This window comes from Zootoca vivipara, chromosome 12 (assembly GCF_963506605.1).
Source record: "Zootoca vivipara chromosome 12, rZooViv1.1, whole genome shotgun sequence".
In the NCBI taxonomy this organism is placed as follows: domain Eukaryota; kingdom Metazoa; phylum Chordata; class Lepidosauria; order Squamata; family Lacertidae; genus Zootoca; species Zootoca vivipara.
In genome coordinates, this window is record NC_083287.1 from 53,736,588 (window position 1) to 53,758,489 (window position 21,902).

At 48.0% G+C, this 21,902-nt stretch overlaps 1 protein-coding gene across 1 annotated transcript in view; it reads right to left on the reverse strand.

Moving 5' to 3' along the window:
- Positions 1-1,553: 1,553 nt before the first annotated feature.
- The window catches only part of WNT3A (Wnt family member 3A), a 112,325-nt gene continuing 91,976 nt past the window's right edge, over positions 1,554-21,902 (reverse strand). The window contains exons 3-4 of the mRNA XM_035130022.2: positions 4,805-5,070; positions 1,554-3,127 (exon numbers count right to left, since the gene is read on the reverse strand). Coding sequence (XP_034985913.2) covers positions 2,648-3,127; positions 4,805-5,070 — 746 coding nt within the window. The 3' untranslated portion in view covers positions 1,554-2,647. The remainder of the gene's footprint in view (positions 3,128-4,804; positions 5,071-21,902) is intronic.

Genomic DNA, 21,902 nt, shown 5'->3' on the forward strand with positions numbered 1-21,902 from the left:
TAAACTATCTGTGATCACTGGAAGAGCGCAGAAAATTCATTTCAAGTCCGTCGAGCGCACTGAAAAGATCTATGCCTATTTAGCGCATAGTCCAGCATATATCTACACTTGTTTTGGGGCACAATCTTGCTGACACTAGAAACTCGTAAAGTCTCATTTCAGTAGGAGAGAATTAAGTGTGTGCTTAACTTTGTCGTTGTTGCAACTTTGACTGGATTCAACTTGTCATATCCCCCACCCCTGATTTATATCAAACCATTACAGTGGTACCTCGGGTTAAGAACTTAATTCGTTCTGGAGGTCCATTCTTAACCTGAAACTGTTCTTAACCTGAGGTACCACTTTAGGTAATGGGGCCTCCCGCTTCTGCCACGCCACCATATGATTTCTGTTCTCATCCTGAAGCAAAGTTCTTAACCCGAGGTACTATTTCTGGGTTAGCGGAGTCTGTAACCTGAAGCATTTGCAACCCGAGGTACCACTGAGGTTGAGATTATAGAAGATGTGTCGACACCCCAATACAGTGGTACCTCGCAAGATGAAATTAATTCGTTCCACAAGTCATTTCGTATTGCGAAAATTTCGTCTTGCGAAGCACGGTTTCCCATAGGAATGCATTGAAATTTAATTAATGCTTTGTTGACTAGAACGACTTCTGTTGGCCCCTGATATATCAACAAGGAAAAACCCCAACAAGGTATCTGCTGAGGAAATTGAACCATCTTAGGGGGGGGGGAAGTGTTTGCAATGTCTGCAATTTCAGCTGTCTGGTCATACAAATAGTCATGCGATGAACAAAAGAGGAAATATGCATCTTTGCCCTGGAAAATGGAAATGGTACAAACTCCCTAGGTTAGCTTTGAAGGACTTTCTTCTGAAAACATGACCTACATGAAAAATGAGTCATTTACCAAGTTTTTGGTCTTGTGGGAAATGCAGATACGCCATTCTGGGGTTATGCTTGAGGGGGTATGTCTAGACCAGGCATCCCCAAACTTCGGCCCTCCAGATGTTTTGGACTACAATTCCCATCTTCCCCAACCACTGGTCCTGTTAGCTAGGGATCATGGGAGTTGTAGGCCAAAACATCTGGAGGGCCGCAGTTTGGGGATGCCTGGTCTAGATAAAGAACAATTTGCACATATCAGTTGAGAAACTCTGGCTGAAATGGTTTCATTGATCAGAAACCTGCCTGAACATTCATGATGGCTCCAAAGAATGGCCATTCAACATTTTACTTCTCATATGGCATGGCTTGGATAAGACCCAGGGTGTATGAAGGTGAAAGGGTGTAATTTCCTATCCTCTTGATTACTGTGATTTAATGTCATTTAACAATCTATCTACCTTAGCTGCCAAGTTCCGGCCTGAGAAATAAGGGACTGGACCGGAAGTAGCAGACCGGAAGTAGCGCTGCCGCCATTTTGGAACTGGGCAGAGCATGCTCAGAAGTGACTTTTGATGCTGCTGTGCCCAGTTCCAAAATGGCTGCCGCACCAGAAGTTGCGCTGCAGCCACTTTGGAACTGGGCAAGGCAGCATCAAAAGTCGCTTCTGAGCATGCTCCGCCCAGTTCCAAAATGGCCGCCACGCCAGAATAAATTGGGGAAAAACAAATAATCCGTTTTTTTCGGCTTGGAACAGCTGAAAAAACGGGGGTTTCCCGGGGAATACGGGAGACTTGGCAGCTATGCTATCTACTGCAGTAAGGCCTGGCAGCCATTTTGTCCTCAGAGGCCTGCTGTTGAGCCTAAGGGAGCCAACTGTTTAAGCCACAATGTTATATTCCCGGTAGACAGCCCACAACTGTGACATTATTTCCTGTGGTAAAAATCCCACCCAGTACAAGTGGGCTAATAAGCAGTGCCTTAGCAGTGCCCACTTGAAACTGTGAGATGGTGGACATATGTATGTATATATGTAACAGTATGTGTGTGTGTATTCTATTACATTGTTTAACAAGCATAACACACAAGTGCCACCTCACTTCCTGTTTCCTTCTCCCATAGTAGAAGCATTGTCTGAATCGTCAATCAGTTCAGGATTTGAATATATTACAAAGTTTGGCAGTTCCACAGAGTGAAGAGTCATTTGCAAGTTCCTCCAGTTCCTGTGAGAGGTTGAACAAGGGCCTTAAAAAACAACAACAACACACCACCTGTTGTTAATTCTATACATAGCTACAGGCTGGGCTGGAACATTAAGAGTCATTGCGCTAGAAGCTTCTTCCATGCTCATAATGCACAAATGGGCCATGTTTCAGGAAGACGCACAACATTCAAAGGACACTTAATAGCACGAGTTTTGCCATGTGAGTTGAAAGGAAAAGAGCAGAGATTCCAGAACCTTCTGGAAACCTGCTCGCCATCCACTATCCAGCTCTTTGTTCTCGACTAGTTAAAGAAACCAGTCTCCTGTGGGGCAGAAGGTCAAAAACAGCTAGTTGGTTGGCATCTCGGTTTGTCAGGAGTTGCAAGGTTAACATCCAGATGTGATGGTCGAGAAGAAATGATACCTATTCTAGCCAACCAATGCTAGCTTCTATGTGTGTGTTTGTGTGTGTATGTGTGTTTGTGTGTGTCTCAAGAAGTCCACTTTCTCCAATAGAAAAAAGTAATCTTTGATTCTTTTTCCGTGGCCATCCCATCTTACTTGCATGTGTGGACATCATAGACCCGTATGCACTCCTGACAGCTGACGTAGCAGCACCAATGGAAGATACAATGGCACTTCTCCTTCCTCTTCTCAGTCCGTGTGTTGTGTCCTCGCCCGCAGCACAGGAGGTCGCAACCATCAATCCCATGGGAAGTGACGTTGCAGATCCTGTCGCGGGTGCCAAAGGAGCCAGTCTCAGGGTTGGGCTCGCAGAAGTTGGGCGAGTTCTCATAATAGACCAAATCCCTCTCGGTCGGTGCTTTGAAGAAGTTATATTTGGGCCGCAGTGTCTCCACCCAGCCACGGGATTCCCTGTGCTTCTCCACCACCATTTCTGAAGCGCTGTCGTATTTGTCCTTGAGGTAGTCGCCAATAACCCGGAAGTCAGGCTGGGACCACCAACAGGTCTTTACCTCACAGCTGCCTGATAATCCATGACACTTGCATTTGAGGTGCATGTGGTCAATAATGGACTGAAAAAGGAAAGGGGGGAAGAACGGCAAGGAAGGCAACATTAGCTTGCGGTATGAGGAAACATTCAATATGGCATTTTCAAACTTTGGAGGGTTGGCAGCTCCCAATTATCCAGTAGTGGTTGCTGCGGTGCAATGCTGCTTACCTAACCTCCTGTCATTGCCTCTGTGGTTTACCTGGAAGGGGAGCAGAGAGGTGGCAGAAAGGTTGCTGCGGTGCAAATGCACCAGCTGGAATGGCTCTGCATTTGCACAGCACCGACCTCAACCCCTTTTCCTCCTTGGTAAACAGCAACGGCACTTGTGGCAGGAAGTCAGGCATGTGCCGCAGCTCTGTCAATGGCTACAACAAATATCTCAGCATTTTAGGATGCTGGCACAGTACCAGCTTACAGTCTAATATTCGTGCATTTGCTGGACCCAGAAATCTCCCCTCACTGTAGTACTTTTGTTATTAGGGTTGCCGGACTCAATAGAGGGCAGGACTTCTGTGCCTTTAATTGCCCTGCTCTCTTTTTTTGAGTCTGGAAACCTTAAAGAGAAACCAGCAGACCCTATGCTTGGAAATTAAACAAAAGGTCTGCTGGTTTCTCTTTAAGGTTTCCAGACTCAAAAGAGAGCAGGGCAATTAAAGGCACAAAAGTCCTGCCCTCTATTGAGTCTGGCAACCCGATTTGTTATGTCCATGCCCTGAGAGCTGCCAACTGATTTTAAGGTGTAAGGTCAGATTTTGAAGCTCAATCAGGCAGATTAGGGGTAAAACCCCTTTCAGCTGTGGCAGGCTTTTACCTCCCCTACACCTGATGTCACAGGTGTAAGGCAGGTGGGTGTAGCTTGGACATAATGTCCTCCTGGAGGTGCCTAATTAGACCCACAGGCCAGAGGTTCCTCCTTTCTGCTCTACAGAGCAATTTGAATGTTCCTGCCACCATTACTTGTTACTGTTGCCACCATGGGGGTGTCTTTAATTGACATTTGGAAGAGCATCTGCTTTGCATGCCGAAGGTCCCTGGCACCTTCAGGTAGGGCTGGGGAAGACTTGTCTGAAATCCTTGAGAGCTGCTGCCAATGTGGACAATACTGAGCTAGAGGACAAGGGTATAAGGCAGCTTCCAATATGTTTGACAGTAAAACCTTAGCTAGCTGTAGAGTAGAAGTATAGCGAAAGCGATGGGATTGTAGGTGACTATGCAACTTGCTTGTTTTCCCCCCCTTCTCTCCTCCTCTGACCATGGAGGAAAAGTTCGTCAGTCAGTCGATTGCCCCCTAGCAGCCTTAAATGGCGCAGAACAGGATCAACTGGATTCTCTGATTGTGCAGTTTGGTGCCATAGCTGCCAAGTTCCGGCCTGAGAAATAAGCGACTGTTCCAAAACGGCCGCCGCACCAGAAGTCGCGCTGCAGCCATTTTGGAACTGGGCAAAGCAGCATCAAAAGTCGCTTCTGAGCATGCTCCGCCCAGTTCCAAAATGGCTGCCACGCCAGAATAAACCGGGGAAAAACAAAAAAAACGTTTTTTTCGGCTGGGAACAGCTGGAAAAACGGGGGTTTCCCGGGGAATACGGGAGACTTGGCAGCTATGTTTGGTGCCTGCTTTTATATCTGAAGAAAGTTGCTAAGTTATTATAGTGTTGCAGTGATCACTGAGGGAATAGAACAAAGCCACAGTTTTCCTTACCGTCCTTCCAGCTTCATTGTTGTGTCTGTTCATGGCCGACCGAGCATCTGGCCTGTTCTCTCGTGCATCCGCAAACTCCCGAGACACCATGCTCCCAAACTCCACATCCTCGCTGCAGCCTCCCCATTTCCAGCCTTCTCCCGGAGGACCCTTGTGCCGTGTGTCACAGCCACAGATGGTGGCCGATCCTTCCGCACAGGACCTGGTCACAGCAAAAGCCACACCAGCAGAGGCAATAGCGTGAACAAAGGCTGACTCTCTGGTGGCTGTGGGAAGGAAAATAACATCATGCTCAGTATCCGTTACTCAAGGACAATGGGGTTACTTTCACAAATATAGCTTGGAGGCTGGAAGGTTGGAGTAGAAAATTCATCAGCCACATTAATAGGAAATGATTTATTTATATTAATATTATACACAGGAGTTAAATGTATCAGTTAGAAATACTGAATTGATGAATTACTGCTCTGGGCTTACCTATAGCCATCCCAGGATATGATAGTTTAAGACTCACGGAGCCCTTTTTATGTCTACAGTACAAATTAGACTCATAGAGTTGGAAGAGACCACAAGGGCCATCCAGTCCAACCCCCTGCCAAGCAGGAAACACCATCAAAGCATTCCTGACATATGCCTGTCAAGCCTCTGCTTAAAGACCTCCAAAGAAGGAGACTCCACCACACTCCTTGGTAGCAAATTCCACTGCCAAACAGCTCTTACTGTCAGGAAGTTCTTCCTAATGTTTAGGTGGAATCTTCTTTCTAGTAGTTTGAATCCATTGCTCCGTGTCTGCTTCTCTGGAGCAGCAGGAAACAACCTTTCCCCCCTCCTCTATATGGCATCCTTTTATATATTTGGACATGGCTATCATATCACCCCTTAACCTTCTCTTCTCCGGGCTAAACATACCCAGCTCACTAAGCCGTTCCTCATAAGGCATCGTTTCCAGGCCTTTGACCATTTTGGTTGCCCTCTTCTGGACACGTTCCAGCTTGTCTGTATCCTTCTTGAACTGTGGTGCCCAGAACTGGACACAGTACTCCAGGTGAGGTCTGACCATAGCAGAATACAGTGGTACTATTACTTCCATTGATCTAGATGCTATACTCCTATTGATGCAGCCCAGTTTTGAATCCAATACAGTATTGAATCCAATGCAGTGGTACCTCGACTTACGAACCACTCGACAACCCAATTTTTCAGCTTACGAATGGGGCTAATGGCCGCACGCTTACGAATGTCTCGACATCCGAAAGGACACCACGGCAGTTTTAGATAGGGATTTTTCGACTTACGAATTTTTAGATGGGGTTGCTTCGACTTGCGAATTTTTCCATTTTCAATGCATTTCTATGGGAAATCGCGTTTCCAATGGCGTTTTTCGACCTACGGATTTTTCGACCTACGAAGGTGCCTTTGAAACGGATTAAATTCGTAAGTCGAGGCACCACTGTACCTAACCTGTTTAATAGCTGTGACCTCCAATGAATGAATGAATGAATGAATACCTTAACCCAGGGTGGTCCAACATGTTTGCATTTACTTAAAAAAAAATAAAGTCCTCGGGAAAATTCACCAGCGTTTTAGTGCTAATTTATCTTTGTTATACACATATTTTGTATGAAATTTTGCCTGATTTACACACTTTTGCAAGGAATTTCCCTTAACATAGTGCATTTTCACACATTATATTCACTAATATAAGCATCCTAATATGTGCATTTTTGTAGTTATTGGGTCCCCAGGCTCTGCACTCCTACCTTCCCTGAGTGGTTATGAATGATGGACACAACAACTTAGATTGGATCAAATAATTTCATAGGTTTCCATGAAAATGTAAGCCAAACAAAATCCCCCCCCCCGACTCCTATCTCTGGAGCAAGCAATCTGGGTTGAGCTTTGACGCAGAGAAGGAGAAGGGGAGAGAGAAAAGGCCTCTGAGACTTGTGAATTGCTTCCTATGCTTGATAAAGGGTTTGGCTCTGTCTGTCTAACCTCCCCCTCCCCACGCACCACCATCAATGGCTAATAGCTGGCCTGACCCTCTTTAGCTTTGGTGAGCTTACCTGAGGCGTCCTGGGCCTCAGGGCCAAGAGAAAGGCTGGGCTAGGAGATGAAGATAAACAGGAGGAAAAGCACGCACTTGTAATGGAAATGAGGGGTTATTTAGCTGCCATATAAAAATGTAAGAGCCTCAGCTGAGATAAGAGGAGGGAGAGGGAGAACGGCAGGGCTTGTTTTTGTCAGCCAGCCTGGGTGGTTCTTGGTAGCTGCAGAGGAGACAGGCAGCAGGTCGCGACTTGAGAGAGACGGAGGCCTTTCTGGAAAGTCAGCTGTCAGTGAACAGAAGTACGGGGAGGAATCCTTACCTAGAGGGAACAGAGAGCATTCCTAACAGAGGAGCGCAAAAGAAAGTGAGAGAAAAGCCAGTCTACACCATTTCACACACCTTGGCAAATACACAGAGGAAAAGGCTGTGAATGGTTACTAGCCATGATCTACCTCAGGCATCCCCAAACTGCGTCCCTCCAGATGTTTTGGCCTACAACTTCCATGATCCCTAGCTAACAGGACCAATGGTCGGGGAAGATGGGAATTGTAGTCCAAAACATCTGGAGGGCTGAAGTTTGGGGATGCCTGATCATACCTGCCAAGTCCTGGACTGCACAATCCGGGACCGGCAGCTGCGTGACACTGGAACTTGCGTAGTCGCTTTGCCCATCTATGGGAACCAAAAATAGTCGGCACCGGCAATGGAAGTCGCGTCTACGCATGTCCGGAAGTTTCTACGCATGTCCGGAAGTCTACGCAACTTCCGGTGTCGCTTTGCCCATCTATGCACACCGAAAATGGCCACCGCCGACACCGGAAGTTGCACCTATGCACTTACGGACATGCATAGACTCGACTTCCGGCGCCGGCCATTTTCGGTGCCCATAGATGGGCAAAGCAGGGGGAAAAATGGCCGCTGGCAGGAACGGAATAAGGGAGAATAACGGGAGACGAAGTGATACGGGGGACATCCGGGAAACGGTACGAAAAAATGGGGGTTTCCCGGGGAAAACGGGGTACTTGGCAGCTATGTGCCTGATCTACCTCTACAGTCACAGGCCAAGTGCTTCCATATGGCAGTTGCTAGGACAGGTGGGGAGAACAGCTGTGGCACCCAATTCCTGCTTTTGAGCTTCCCATTGGGGCATGTGTTTGGCCACTGTGAGAATAGGACGCTAGACTAGATGGACCTTTGGCTTGATCAAGCAAGGCTCTTCTTTAGTTCTCATGAAGCCTCCAAAGGAGGTCCTTCCAAGGCTCTGAGGAAATCGGGGGTGGGGGTGGGGTGAGGCGAACTGAACATCTGTGGGGTGCACTTTAAGAAGAGGCTTGACTGTGGCGATGGAGGGTGAGGAGAGAGGGAGAGGCCCTGAAAAGTACAGTCAAACCTTGGAAGTCGAATGGAATCCATTCCGGAAGTCTGTTCGACTTCCAAAACGTTCGAAAACCAAATCGCGGTTTCTGGTTGGCTCATAGCTGCCAAGTCCCGGTTAGAAAAAGATGGGATCAGCAGTGCCGGCACTGGAAGTCACATGTCCAGACATGCGTAGAGAACCTTTTGAAATAAGAACTTGAGCATTGTGGCCTAAGCCAAGATAAGTGGTTTCATACGAATTTGAATGTATTAAACATAACAGAAAGCAGAAGGAGAAACTACTGAAGAAGCCCGTCATATGGGCGAAACAGGTGAAAAACGCCGGCAGCCTGTCTATCATTGACACTTCGTTCGACCTGCTGCCACTTTGCTGACCGCTACATAGCCTCAAAGACCATAAAGACTGGTTTGCCTTTCGGTATTTATTTGTATATGCTATCTGCTTGACGTTTGGTTTTGGCTTCTGTGTCAGCACTTGTATATGGTTCTCTAATTGTTTTCTTTTTGTACTAATAATACTTGATTGAAACTTGATTGAATCTTGTGCCCTTGCGTGCTGCTTGTATTGTATCAGACATGCGTAGAAGCAACTCCCGGTGCCGGCGCTGCCCGATTTCCGGTGCCCAGACATGGGCAGAGCGGCACCGGAAGAAATCCGGGGGAATTACGGACTATTTCGCCATTCGGGATGACAGCGGGAAACGGCTTTAAAAACAGAGGTTTCCCGGGGAAAACGGGAGACTTGGCAGCTAATAGCGGGTTGGCTGCAGGAAGATTCTGCAGCCAATCAGAAGCCATGGAAGCCCCTTTGGACCTTCGGGTTCCAAAACAACACCCACAAACCGGAACAATCACTTCTGGGTTTGCGGCATTCAGGAGCCAAAACATCCGAGTTCCAGGATGTTTGAGGTCCAAGGTACGGCTGTACTGGTAACTTGCACCTTACACTAAGCACCTGGGAAAACTTTCTGACTGCCAGAGCTGTTCAAGAGTGGAAAGGTCTTCCTCGGAAGGTTGTGGCCTCTCTTTCCTTGGAGGTTTTTAAGTAGAAGTTGGCTGGCCGTCTGTCATGGATGCTTTAGCTGAGATTCCTGCATTGCAGGGGGTTGGACTAGAGGACCATCAGTGTCTCTTCCAACTCTACGATTCTACTTATTGTACTTACACGATTGCAGCTTTGTGCGGGTTGGGGGGGGGGAATAAACGAAAGGTGTGTGGAGGAAACTTATTCTTCAATTATTCCCTCCCTCACACCCCCACACCAAGCTATGCAAAGGACAAAGGCGGTGTGAGGGCTGTGGCCTTCCCAAAATTATATTCAAAAAACCCTGCATATTAGGAGAAATTTTCTACTAAAATGCTGGTGAATTTTCATGAGAACTCAAAAAACCGCACAAACTGAACCCAAGACTGGAAAAATAAGAAACCCAGAGAAACAAATATTGGCAGATTCGCCCATTCCTAGAAGTAACTCTCAATTATTATTATTTTTAATTATTTTTAAAAGCAAGTCTTATGGTTTTCACATAATCAGTTTAGAAGCAAAATCCACTAAACACACAAACAAAATTCCAGATATAGGCCTGTTCCTAATGTACGTATATAATGCCTTTGTTTACTTAAAGCAGCTCTTTTCTGACTTGGAACTCTTTCCTACCTGTGTTTGGAACCGCTATTTTAAAACTGATTTTATATAATATTTTTAAATTTTCATTGTATTCATAAACCATATGAAGTGGCCTTGTAGGACTGCTGTGGAGGATATGACTACTGTTCACCTAGCTAGCCAATCAGCAATATTTACATCCCATTTATTTAGGTATCCTGTGGCCTCGTTCTTTGCCATTTGTACAGAATTCGAATGATAAAACCACCCAACTAAAACCACCATAAACTAAAATGCCGAAAATAAAGCAGAAAACCCCAACTGTAAGAAAACTCCATTACATCATCACCGCTTTAAAGCAAGCTTAGAGAAGATAAAATCAACCAATAGAGAACACTTTCAAAAATAAGCTGCCTTTTAACTTGTTGGCAAAATTCCACCAGAGAATGAAGCTGGTGTACCACTCCTTGGGTAATGCATTTCCCCAAATGCTCATATAATTAATTTCCCTGGGCCCCACTCACCGAGTCACTACTATGCTCCCTTTTCTGTTTTAGAAAACTAGAGGATTGATTGGTGTCCTATTGCTTCTTTAAGCACCCTTTGTTTAAGCTGTTTATGCATTTGGTTGCTCAATTTCCAGTTGGGCAGCCCCCCAAAAGTGCAAAGAGTGTGTACGAAATTTGCAATTTCTGATTTATATATCTATGGGTGCATATTTAAAACCATTTCTGTAATTCAAATAGAAATACAACACATCTCATCCTAGTGGAGAAGACTGTGACCAGGTGACCTGCCTGCCTGCTACTAACTGCTGATAAGCAACATTCAAGGCCCCACCTGCCCCTTCTAGCAGTTCATTATCTTTAAACTGTGTGTGGACCGCTCAATGCTTCAAATATCTTTAAATGAATCATAGAATCTTAGAGTTGGAAGAGACCACAAGGGCCATCCAGTCCAACCCCCTGCCAAGCAGGAAACACCATCAAAGCTTTCCTGACAGATGGCTGTCAAGCCTCTGCTTAAGGACCTCCAAAGAAGGAGACTCCACCACACTCCATGGCAGCAAATTCCACTGCCGAACAGCTCTTACTGTCAGGAAGTTCTTCCTAATGTTTAGGTGGAATCTTCTTTCTTGTAGCTTGAATCCATTGCTCCGTGTCCGCTTCTCGGGAGCAACAGAAAACAACCTTTCTCCCTCCCCTATATGGCATCCTTTAATATATTTGAACATGGCTATCATTATTACCCCTTAACCTTCTCTTCTCCAGGCTAAACATACCCAGCTCCCTAAGCCATTCCTCATAAGGCATCGTTTCCAGGCCTTTGACCATTTTGGTTGCCCTCCTCTGGACACGTTCCAGCTTGTCAGTATCCTTCTTGAACTGTGGTGCCCAGAACTGGACACAGCACTCCAGGTGAGGTCTGACCAGAGCACAATACAATGGTACTATTACTTCCCTTGATCTAGATGCTATATCCCTATTGATGCAGCCCAGAATTGCACTGGATTTTTTTAGCTGCTGCATCACACTGTTGACTCATGTCAAGTTTGTGGTCCACCAAGACTCCTAGATCCTTTTCACATGTACTGCTCTCAAGCCAGGTGTCACCTTTCCTGTATTTGTGCCTTTCATATTTTTTTTTGCCCAAGTGTAGTACTTTACATTTCTCCCTGTTAAAATTCATCTTGTTTGTGAAGGACTGTCATAACAGCATAAGAGCCAATGGCCCACCCAGTCCAGTATCCTGTTCTCACAGTGGCCAACCGGATTCCTATGGGAAACCCACAAACAGGACCCAAGTGCAAAAGACTTCCCCATTCATTGTGTTCTCCAGCAACTGGTTTTCAGAGGCCTCCGACCTCATGTCTTGAAGGTGTCTTGGGTTTGTAATGGTTAGTGCCCATGCCTCCTGTTGACCATGCATTTGTGAAGGGGCCATACCTTTGTCCCCTAAAGGTAAAGGGACCCCTGACCATTAGGTCCAGTCGTGACCGACTCTGGGGTTGCGGCACTCATCTCACGTTATTGGCCAAGGGAGCCGGCGTACAGCTTCCAGGTCATGTGGCCAGCATGACTAAGCCGCTTCTGGCGAACCAGAGCAGCACACGGAAACACCGTTTACCTTCCCGCTGTAGCGGTACCTATTCATCTACTTGCACTTTGACGTGCTTTCAAACTGCTAGGTGGGCAGGAGCTGGGACCGAACAATGGGAGCTCACCCCATTGCGGGAATCCGAACCTCTGACCTTCTGATTGGCAAGCCCTAGGCTCTGTGCTTTAACCCACAGCACCACCTGCGTCCCTTTTATGCGCCCTACACACAACCAAAATATGTGTGCAATGGGAAGGTGATGTCTACAAAAGAGCCTTGGAAAGGATCTGGGGCTAATCAGTACAACCCTACAAACCTCTCACATGTGCTTGCAGTGAGTGAAGGGGTGAACCCCTTTCTGTTTCTCAGACTGCAATCTCTCTCTCTCTCTCTCTCTCTCTCTCTCTCTCTCTCTCTCTCTCTCTCTCTCTCTCTCTCTCGTACATGCACATCGCATGTTTGCAAGCTGTGGAGCAAGCAGATCTGGGTTCTGAATATTGTGTTTTCTGTTCAAAGGCAAATCTAGTAGGATCTGGACTGTCCATATAAGACAGAGTTCCAAGGGCACCAGGTAAAGAGGCCTTGGAGGTGACATTTGGCTCGTGAGCCTGAGGTTCCTCACCCCATCCTACAATTATGCCTCAGGTTCCCCCCCCCCAACCTGGTATGAAAAGCTCCACCTCCCCATCCTGGGTCCTGCATTTCTCACCAGGATTGTCACCCTAGAAAAGGCACAGCTCTGAGACAAAGAAGAGAAGAGCTTCCTATGCACCCTCCACAATTTAGTAGAACTGTCTAGAGGCCCATGAAATTGCTCATGGCCACTGGTCCCATCACCTCCTGGCAAATAGAAGGGGAAGAAATGGAGGCAGTAAGAGATTTTACTTTCTTGGGCTCCTTGATCACTGCAGATGGTGACAGCAGTCACGAAATTAAAAGACGCTTGCTTCTTGGGAGAAAAGCAATGACAAACCTAGACAGCATCTTAAAAAGCAGACACATCACCTTGCCGACAAAGGTCTGTATAGTTAAAGCTATGGTTTTCCCAGTAGTGAGAGCTGGACCATTAAGAAGGCTGATCGCCGGAGAATGGATGCTTTTGAATTATGTTGCTGGAGGAGACTCTTGAAAGTCCCATGGACTGCAAGAAGATCCAACCTATCCATTCTGAAGGAAATCAGCCCTGAGTGCTCACTGGAAGGACAGATCCTGAAGCTGAGGATCCAATGCTTTGGCCACCTCATGAGAAGAAGTGAAGACTCTCTGGAAAAGACCCTGATGTTGGGAAAGATGGAGGGCACTAGGAGAAGGGGACGACAGAGGACGAGATGGTTGGACAGTGTCCTCAAAGCTACGAACATGAGTTTGACCAAACTGTGGGAGGCAGTGGAAGACAGGAGTGCCTGGCGTGCTATGGTCCATGGGGTCACAAAGAGTCGGACACGACCAAACAACTAAACAACAACAACAAGTGATGGGCAACCGGGTTCCGGTTTCCGCCTGCAGGAATGGCGGACCTGTTTTCCATCTCTCTGACCTTCGTAAGGAATTTGGCGGTTGCTAGGGGAGTAAATGGCAACCCCCTACCCTCTCCGGGGGTTACGGAGAGGGGCCGCTGGCCCGCGATGCCCCCAGACCCACTCCGACTGTTTTTGGAGTGGGGGGAGCTTGGGCTGAGCACTTACGACGGCCAGGACTCCCGGACGCTAATCTGCATGGCGGGGATTTCCATGGTTAAAGAAGATAATTAGGCTTAAATCTATGGACATACTTCAGAAGGAGGGGAAGAAGCGCTGTTTACTGCTGAGAATTTTATGCTGCTGAGCGAGAGGAGTCAAAGAATGTACGGCATCTGGAAGAAGGATTGATGGGGACGGAGCGATAAGGGAAGCAAGTTTTTATTTTTTCTTCATATTGTTGCCTCGTATCTTCCCGGACGCGATGTCCTGGCTTGTTTGGAGTGAAAGAGAAGCAAAAGACTGTGTGAGTTGAACTCTATAGCTGTTGTTACTGAGCATATTTCTTAAAGATGTGAAGTTGCCGATGAGAAAAGCCCCCCCCTAGTCAGACGGAAGGAGTTCTGGACGCGTTCGGAGGATTTATGAGCTGTGACGCACTTTAAATTGGAGCAGCGACCTGAAGCTAAGTTCAGCTATAGGGCAAGGAGATCCATTAATTTACCAAGAGTTCATGGTTGGATGTTTGGGTCTCCTGCCTGAAAAAGCTGTAAATTCTATAAAGATAAATAAATCGTAAATCTTCATGGCTATGAGAGAAAATGAAAGTGATTTGAGCCTTTTAAGATGGCGCTGCTACTCCGTCGCAACAGGGAGCTCCACTAAGAAGATTTATGGGGAGGCTGGACTGATTAACTCACACAGGAGAAAGAACATCTGTGAAACTTCGTTTGACATTTATCTCAGCAGCTGGAACAATCGGATGAAAGTGGAAAACATCTAGGTGACTGTAAGGGGAAGATTTGGAATATTATGAGCTTGGAGGACGATTTGAACTTTAGAAATAAGACGGCAGTGGACAGTTGCGAGGAATTCCCAATTTCTTGAAGCATGGGAACCCAAAAATAAATTATTTAGATGATTTGGCATAACATTCGGTTTGATTGATATATATATGTGTATAATTTGAAATATTGAAATGTGATATAATTGGTTTTAATTGGAAAATTAATAAAAATATTTTTTTAAAAAAAAAAAACAAGTGATGGGCAACCTGGTTCTCTCCAGGTATTTGAACACCACTGCTCATCATTCCTAACCATTATCCATGTTGTCGGGTTAATGGTGAGAGTTGGAGCCGAACAATGTCTGGAGGTGACATTCCGTATCCCTGATCTACAAGAAGTGGGATAGTATGTTATGTGAACATTACATCTACAGGTTTTATCTCCTTATTTTAACTTGGTCAACTGCAAGTCACAAGTTTTATTCATCTGAAGAAAAACCGTTCTTCCCTTGATTCCAGTTGAGTACACTACCACAGTTGAGTTCACCCTAAAAAACAGCTTTGCGTCAATATTTGGTTTCCAACGTTCCCAATATTTTTGCCATAAGCGAAGTCAACTTCCCAACAGCTTGGATTTTCCTCTCCTTTTTTTTGGATGGAAGCAACATATTACACCCTTCCCGCCTTTGGGCGCTCCCTCCCACACATTCCCAGCATTCTCCATAAATTACATACATGCCAAAGACTTCCAAGTCTCTTCCAACTCTCTTTTTTTGCTTTGTTTTCTGGGATGATCTCCATCTCGGCTTGGTGCCCTGCCAAGGTTTAATAGTTTTGATTACCAAACTATCTGTTCCTGTGTAAGCATAAAAGCCTTTAAAAATACATGCATTCTCTATCTTTGCTATGCCCCAGGAAAAAAGGTGCCTGGGTGAGGGAATTTCCCATGTACCTTCATGACTTCACAGCCAAATCAATAGGATGTGTACCAGCAAAATATAGCCTTGAGCCTATGAAGGAGGAAAAAAAATTGGGTGGTGTATTGACAGGTGGCTTTTAGCTGTAATTTTAGCCAGATCCAGGAAGGACTTCTATCAGTAGATAATCAGAGGTGAGGATGAAGGTTTATGATACTACCTCCACTGTTGGAGGCAATATGCCCCTGAATACTAATTGCAGATGACACAACCTTGATGGCAGAAAGTGAGGAGGAATCAAATAACCTTTGAATGAGGGTGAAAGAGGAGAGCGCAAAATATGGTCTGAAGCTCAACATCAAAAAAACCAAGATCATGGTCACTGGTCCCATTACCTCCTGGCAAATAGAAGGGGAAGAAATGGAGGCAGTGAGAGATTTTACTTTCTTGGGCTCCTTGATCACTGCAGATGGTGACAGCAGTCACGAAATTAAAAGATGCCTGCTTCTTGGGAGAAAAGCAATGACAAACCTAGACAGCATCTTAAAAAGCAGAGACATCACCTTGCCTACAAAGGTCTGTATAGTTAAAGCTATGGTTTCCCCAGTAGTGATGTATGGAAGTGAGAGCTGGACCACAAAGAAGGCTGATCGCCGAAGAATGGATGCTTTTGAATTATGCTGCTGGAGGAGACTCTTGAGAGTCCCATGGACTGCAAGAAGATCAAACCTCTCCATTCTAAAGGAAATCAGCCCTGAGTGCTCACTGGAAGGACAGATCGTGAAGCTGAGGCTCCAATACTTTGGCCACCTCATGAGAAGAGAAGACTCCCTGGAAAAGACCCTGATGTTGGGAAGGAGAAGGGGACGACAGAGGATGAGATGGTTGGCAGTAATCCAAGCAGGAGATAACTAGAGCATGCACCACTCTGGCGAGACAGTCCGCGGGCAGGTAGGGTCTCATCCTGCGTACCAGATGGAGCTGGTAGACAGCTGCCCTGGACACAGAATTAACCTGTGCCTCCATGGACAGCTGTGAGTCCAAAATGACTCCCAGGCTGCACACCTGGTCCTTCAGGGGCACAGTTACCCCATTCAGGACCAGGGAGTCCTCCACACCTGCCCGCCTCCTGCCCCCCCAAAACAGTACTTCTGTCTTGTTAGGATTCAACCTCAATCTGTTAGCCACCATCCATCCTCCAACCGCCTCCAGGCACTCACACAGGACCTTCACCGCCTTCACTGGTTCTGATTTAAAAGAGAGGTAGAGCTGGGTGGTGGGGCAGCTCTCCACGCATCCGAATGGGCCAGCCTTCACTGTGAGACTTGTGTAGGGTATTATATGAAGATTTCTGCTGGTTTCCAAGTTCCGTCCCTGATTTGGTATCAGAGTACTGTCTGAAGTTCTTGATAAGGCCTTGTTATGTCTGAAGTCTGAATGCACCAAATTACCCCCAGGAGGCATAATGCTTCCATCAGATAAACAGCCATGCAAATAATTAAGGAAAAATTATTAAGGGAGCAAATCATGCCAGGAATACCACACAGACAACTGACTAAAGAGGAGACATATGGTTGGGTTAAAGAGATATCAGTATAAAACAGGGGTGAGGAACCTGTGATGCTTCAGATATAGCTGGGTGACGACTCCCATCATTCCCGTCAGTTGGCCATGGTGGTTGAAGGTGACCATGCTTCCTGGTCAGAGCATGCATCTTCCTGACCATCTGGTTCTCAAGCCCATCCCATTAAAAAACTCTGGGCGGCTTCCAGGAGGATATTAAACCTGAAGCGAACTTTCCCATTGAAAGTAATGGAAAGTGGATTAATCCGTTCTAGATGGTTTCCACGGAGTACTTAAACTGAAGTGTACTTAATCCAAAGTATGAGTGTAATTGGTTCTGGAAGTCCGTACTGAACCTGAAGTCAGTGTGGTGTAGTGGTTAAGAGCGGTAGACTCGTAATCTGGGGAACCGGGTTTGCTTCTCTGCTCCTCCACATGCAAACTGCTGGGTGACCTTGGGCTAGTCACACTTCTCTGAAGTCTCTCAGCCCCACCCACCTCACAGGGTGTCTGTTGTGGGGGAGGAGGGGAAAGGAGATTGTTAGCTGCTCTGAGACTCCTTCGGGAAAATACTCAAACAAAGCGTACTTAAACCGAGGTATGAATGTAATCTATCAAACCTGGGGTCTCCAAACTTACCCGGCTTCAGGCCGGATGCCTGCCGCGCCGATCGCGCGGAGGGCGGGGGAGCGCATGCACGGGAGTGCGCGGCTGTGCACGCCCATGCACATGCGCAAATGCCATTTCTGGCGCACACCCAGCCTGGAAAGCGTCAGAAATAGCTTGTGCGCATGTGCAGAAACCTCCTCCGACCCAGAAGTACACCGGAAATGACGCTTGCTATTTCCCTCGCTTTTCCGGGTTGGAAGTGGGCAGCCGCCAGTAAGAGCGGGCAGCGGGCAGCGGGGGTCGCTGGGGGCCGCATAAAAGAGCCTCGTGGGCTGTATGCGCCCCCCGGGCCATAGTCTGGGGACCCCTGTATTAAACATTAAAAGCTTTCCTAAACAGGGCAGCCTTCAGGTGTCTTCTAAAAGTCTGGTAGTTGTTTTTCTCTTTGACATCTGGTGGGAGGGCGTTCCACAGGGCGGGTGCCACTACTGAGAAGGCCCTCTGCCTGGTTCCCTGTAACCTCACTCGCAGTGAGGGAACCGCCAGAAGGCCCTCGGTGCTGGACCTCAGTGTCCGGGCAGAATGATGGGGGTGGAGACGCTCCTTCAGGTATACTGCACCGAGGCCGTTTAGGGCTTTAAAGATCAGCACCAACACTTTGAATTGTGTTCTGTTCAAGCTAAATAAACAAGAACATCTTAAGCCACCTCATAGCAAGTCACAGCATTGGTCCATTTAGCTCAGTATTGTTCCATTGACTAGGCAGAGGATCGCCAGAGTTTCAGGCAACCCTTCCCAGCCTTATCCAGAGATTGAACCCGGGAACTTCTGCATGCAAAGTTTATGCTCTACCTGTGAGCCATAGCATTTTCTTTGTCACGAATTTCCGTATGTCTTGCAGGGAGGGGTGACGGGACAGCCAATTAAATTGCCAGGTTTTATGCCCTCATAGCCCAAGTTAGTAGCCTTGGCAGATCTGAGAGATTGCAGTGGGATGTAAGGAATGCATCGGTCATACAATGTGCAGGACCCAAATTGTTTAGGAGTTGTTTTTAAAGAGTGCTTAACATATTTACTTATGGCACTAGAGAATGAAGCTTAAATTATAGGAATATATAATTTAGGCTGAGACCCTACCTGCCTGCTGACTGCCTCGCCAGAGTAGTGCATGCTCTGGTTATCTCTCGTTTGGATTACTGCAATGCGCTCTATGTGGGGCTACCTTTGAAGGTGACCCAGAAACTACAACTAATCCAGAATGTGGCAGCTAGACTGGTGACTGGGAGCGGCCGCCGAGACCACATAACACTGGTCTTGAAAGACCTACATTGGCTCCCAGTACGTTTCCGAGCACAATTCAAAGTGTTGGTGCTGACCTTTAAAGCCCTAAATGGCCTCGGTCCATTATACCTGAAGGAGCGTCTCCACCCCCATTGTTCAGCCCGGACACTGAGGTCCAGCACCGAGGGCCTTCTGGCGGTTCCCTCACTGCGAGAAGCAAAGCTACAGGGAACCAGGCAGAGGGCCTTCTCGGTGGTGGCGCCCGCCCTGTGGAACACCCTCCCATCAGAGGTCAGAGAGAAAAGCAACTACCTGTCATTTAGAAAATACCTAAAGGCAGCCCTGTTTAGGGAAGCTTTTAATCTGTGATATTTGATGTAGTTTAATGTTTGTTGGAAGCCGCCCAGAGTGGCAGGGGAAGCCCAGCCAGATGGGTGGGGTATAAATAATAAATTATTATTATTATTGTGAGGGACAGGGGATATCGCGAAGTCCCTCCCCTCCTGAGTTCAAGCCCGTCCCCGAGCAAAGGGGAAAGCAGGGAGAGTTCCGATTCCAGTGGGGAAGCAGGAAGTCGTGTCCGAGGCTCAGGCAAGGTAGAGGAGCCAGGGTCCCAGGTGGGACAGGAAGGGGCAAGCAAGGGGGGAAGACCCATCCCTCCAACTCCAGAATTACGCAGGAAGAGGAGGGGCAAGAGGATGGGTCTGCCAAAGCTTTTGTGTTGGAGAAAGACGCGCCAAAAGCCATTAGGAGGTTCTGAAACCGACTGACAACATCGCTCCGTGTAAATAGCAATGACTTGAGCACTGTAAATACGCAGCACCAATAAAAGAATAAAATGCAGAGCTGCGTAGCGTCGTTACTCTGAAGTAGTCCACTCCGGCCACTGTGACAGCAACCTCCTAATCATTTTTGGGCTACTTCGGAGTTGCCGGGATGAGCGTGTCCGAGGCGGAGAAGTGGCGGCAGATCGCTGAGCAAGCCCAGCTAGAACTGCAACAGCTGTCGCTGCAGGCGCAGGGAGAATTGAAGGCAGCTAAAGAGGAGACTAAGAAGGTCCAGGACGACCGGCTACAACTTGCGGAACAGGTGAGAGAGCTCCAGGAAAAAGAGCAGCATTTAAGGGCGGTGGCGGTAGACCTCCAAAACAAGCTGGATGCAGAGAAAAACAAGGCGGGAGGGGCTCCCCAAGTCCAAGTGCTGCCAGGAAGGAGAGCAGGGACCCTTGTAAGCAAGTTCAATGGAGACCCGAAGGAGTTTCAGGGCTTTGAGACTGAGATCGTGTATGCTCTTGAGCTGCACCAGAATGAGTTCCCCGATGATGAGCACAGAGTAGCGTTTATTGTGGAACATCTCACCGGAGCAGCCAGGGAGTGGCTAAGACCATTAATCGCAACCAAGAATCCTTGCATGAAAAATGTCCAACAATTTCTAGAAGGTTTGAGGACGATGTATTCGTCCGATAGTCATTTGGACCAGACTAAGGAGGAACTGCATAATTTACGCCAAGGAAATATGACAGTTCGCGCATATTGGGCGAAATTCACCATGCTGGTGCACAGACTGGGGTGGGTTTTGGATTCGCCTCCCATGCAAGCTGCGTTTTACTTGGGTTTGAGCGAGGAGGTGAAGGATGAACTCTCGAGAGGTCCAAAGCCCAGTACTATGGATCAGCTGAGCAAAGCAGCTCTGGCGGTGGGGGTGAGGCAGGAATCCCGGTGGAACGACAAGCAAGCGACGCGCGCAAAGCGGGCTTGGTTCCCACGGTCGCAGGAGAAGCCACTCCCTCAACAACCCTTTCAGGCCACGCCTGGAGCCAGCCAGGACCAGGAGCCCATGCAGATTGATAGCGCGCGCGCGCGGGCTTTTCAAACCCCAGCGGCGCCAAGACGCAAGGAGGGAAGGGGCGGGAATTGCTTTCTCTGCAACTCACCCCAGCATCTCGTCAGAGACTGCCCACATCGCAGGGAGTGGCAAGGAAAGGCGGGAACGGTGGTGCCCTCCCCCACTGACGCAGCACCACAGCAGGGAAACGGGAAAGCCTGGCTGCAGGAGACAAGGGGCAGCAGCCAGGCACAGTCAGCAGACAACAGCCCCAGCCCGCCCACCCGCACAGAGAGGTGCAGAGCCAGCCCACCCCTCCCAGAGCAGGAGTGGTTCTAGAAGTGACGCTAACGCTCCCAAATGGCTATCCCCTGACGGTCCTCGCCTTAATTGACAGTGGGGCGTCCGCCAACTTCTTCTCGAGAAGCTTTGCAGAAGAGCACCAAATCCAGCTTTTGCAGTTGGATTTTCCTCTGCACGTAGCAACCATTGACGGCAGGGAGCTGCTGGGAGGGGCCATCACACATCAAACCCCCCCCATGAGAATGACGGTGGGAAGGCACTCAGAGACACTGGCGTTCAACGTCGCCACCATCTCAGACCCCCCCATCGTCTTGGGCATGAGCTGGCTGGCGCGCCACGACCCCTCCATCAGTTGGCACCAGAGGTGCATCACGTTTGGGTCAGACTTTTGTCTGGAACATTGCATGCAGCACCAACCAGGGGAGGGGCCTCCGATAGCCACGGTGGCCACCATGCATATCAAAGGGGGTGAGGCAATACCCAAGCAGTACTGGGACCTGCAGGAGGTCTTCAGCGAAGCGGAGTCCGACCACCTACCCCCGCACAGGCCTTTTGACTGCCAGATCAACCTGGTGCCAGGGGCGACGATACCCCCAGCCAAGCTGTACGCCATGTCAGACCAGGAGCTGGAGGATCTGCGCGCTTTCATCGACAAGAACCTCAAGCGGGGGTTCATAAGGGAAAGCAAGGCAGCAGGGGGCAGCCCGGTCTTCTGGGTGGACAAGAAAGACACGCAACAGCGCCGTCTTGTGGTGGACTTTAGACGGCTGAATTCGGTGACAGAGCCCGTGGCTTTCCCCATGCCCAGAGTGGATGATCTCCTGACAGCGGCACGCAGGGGCAAGATTTTCACCAAGCTGGACCTAAGGGGGGCGTACAACTTGATCAGGATCCGGGAAGGAGATGAATGGAAAACCACGATGTTCACGCCTCTGGGCTCTTTTGAATATCTGGTGATGCCCTTCGGTTTGCAAGGGGGCTCAGCATGCTTCCAGGCCTTCATGCACC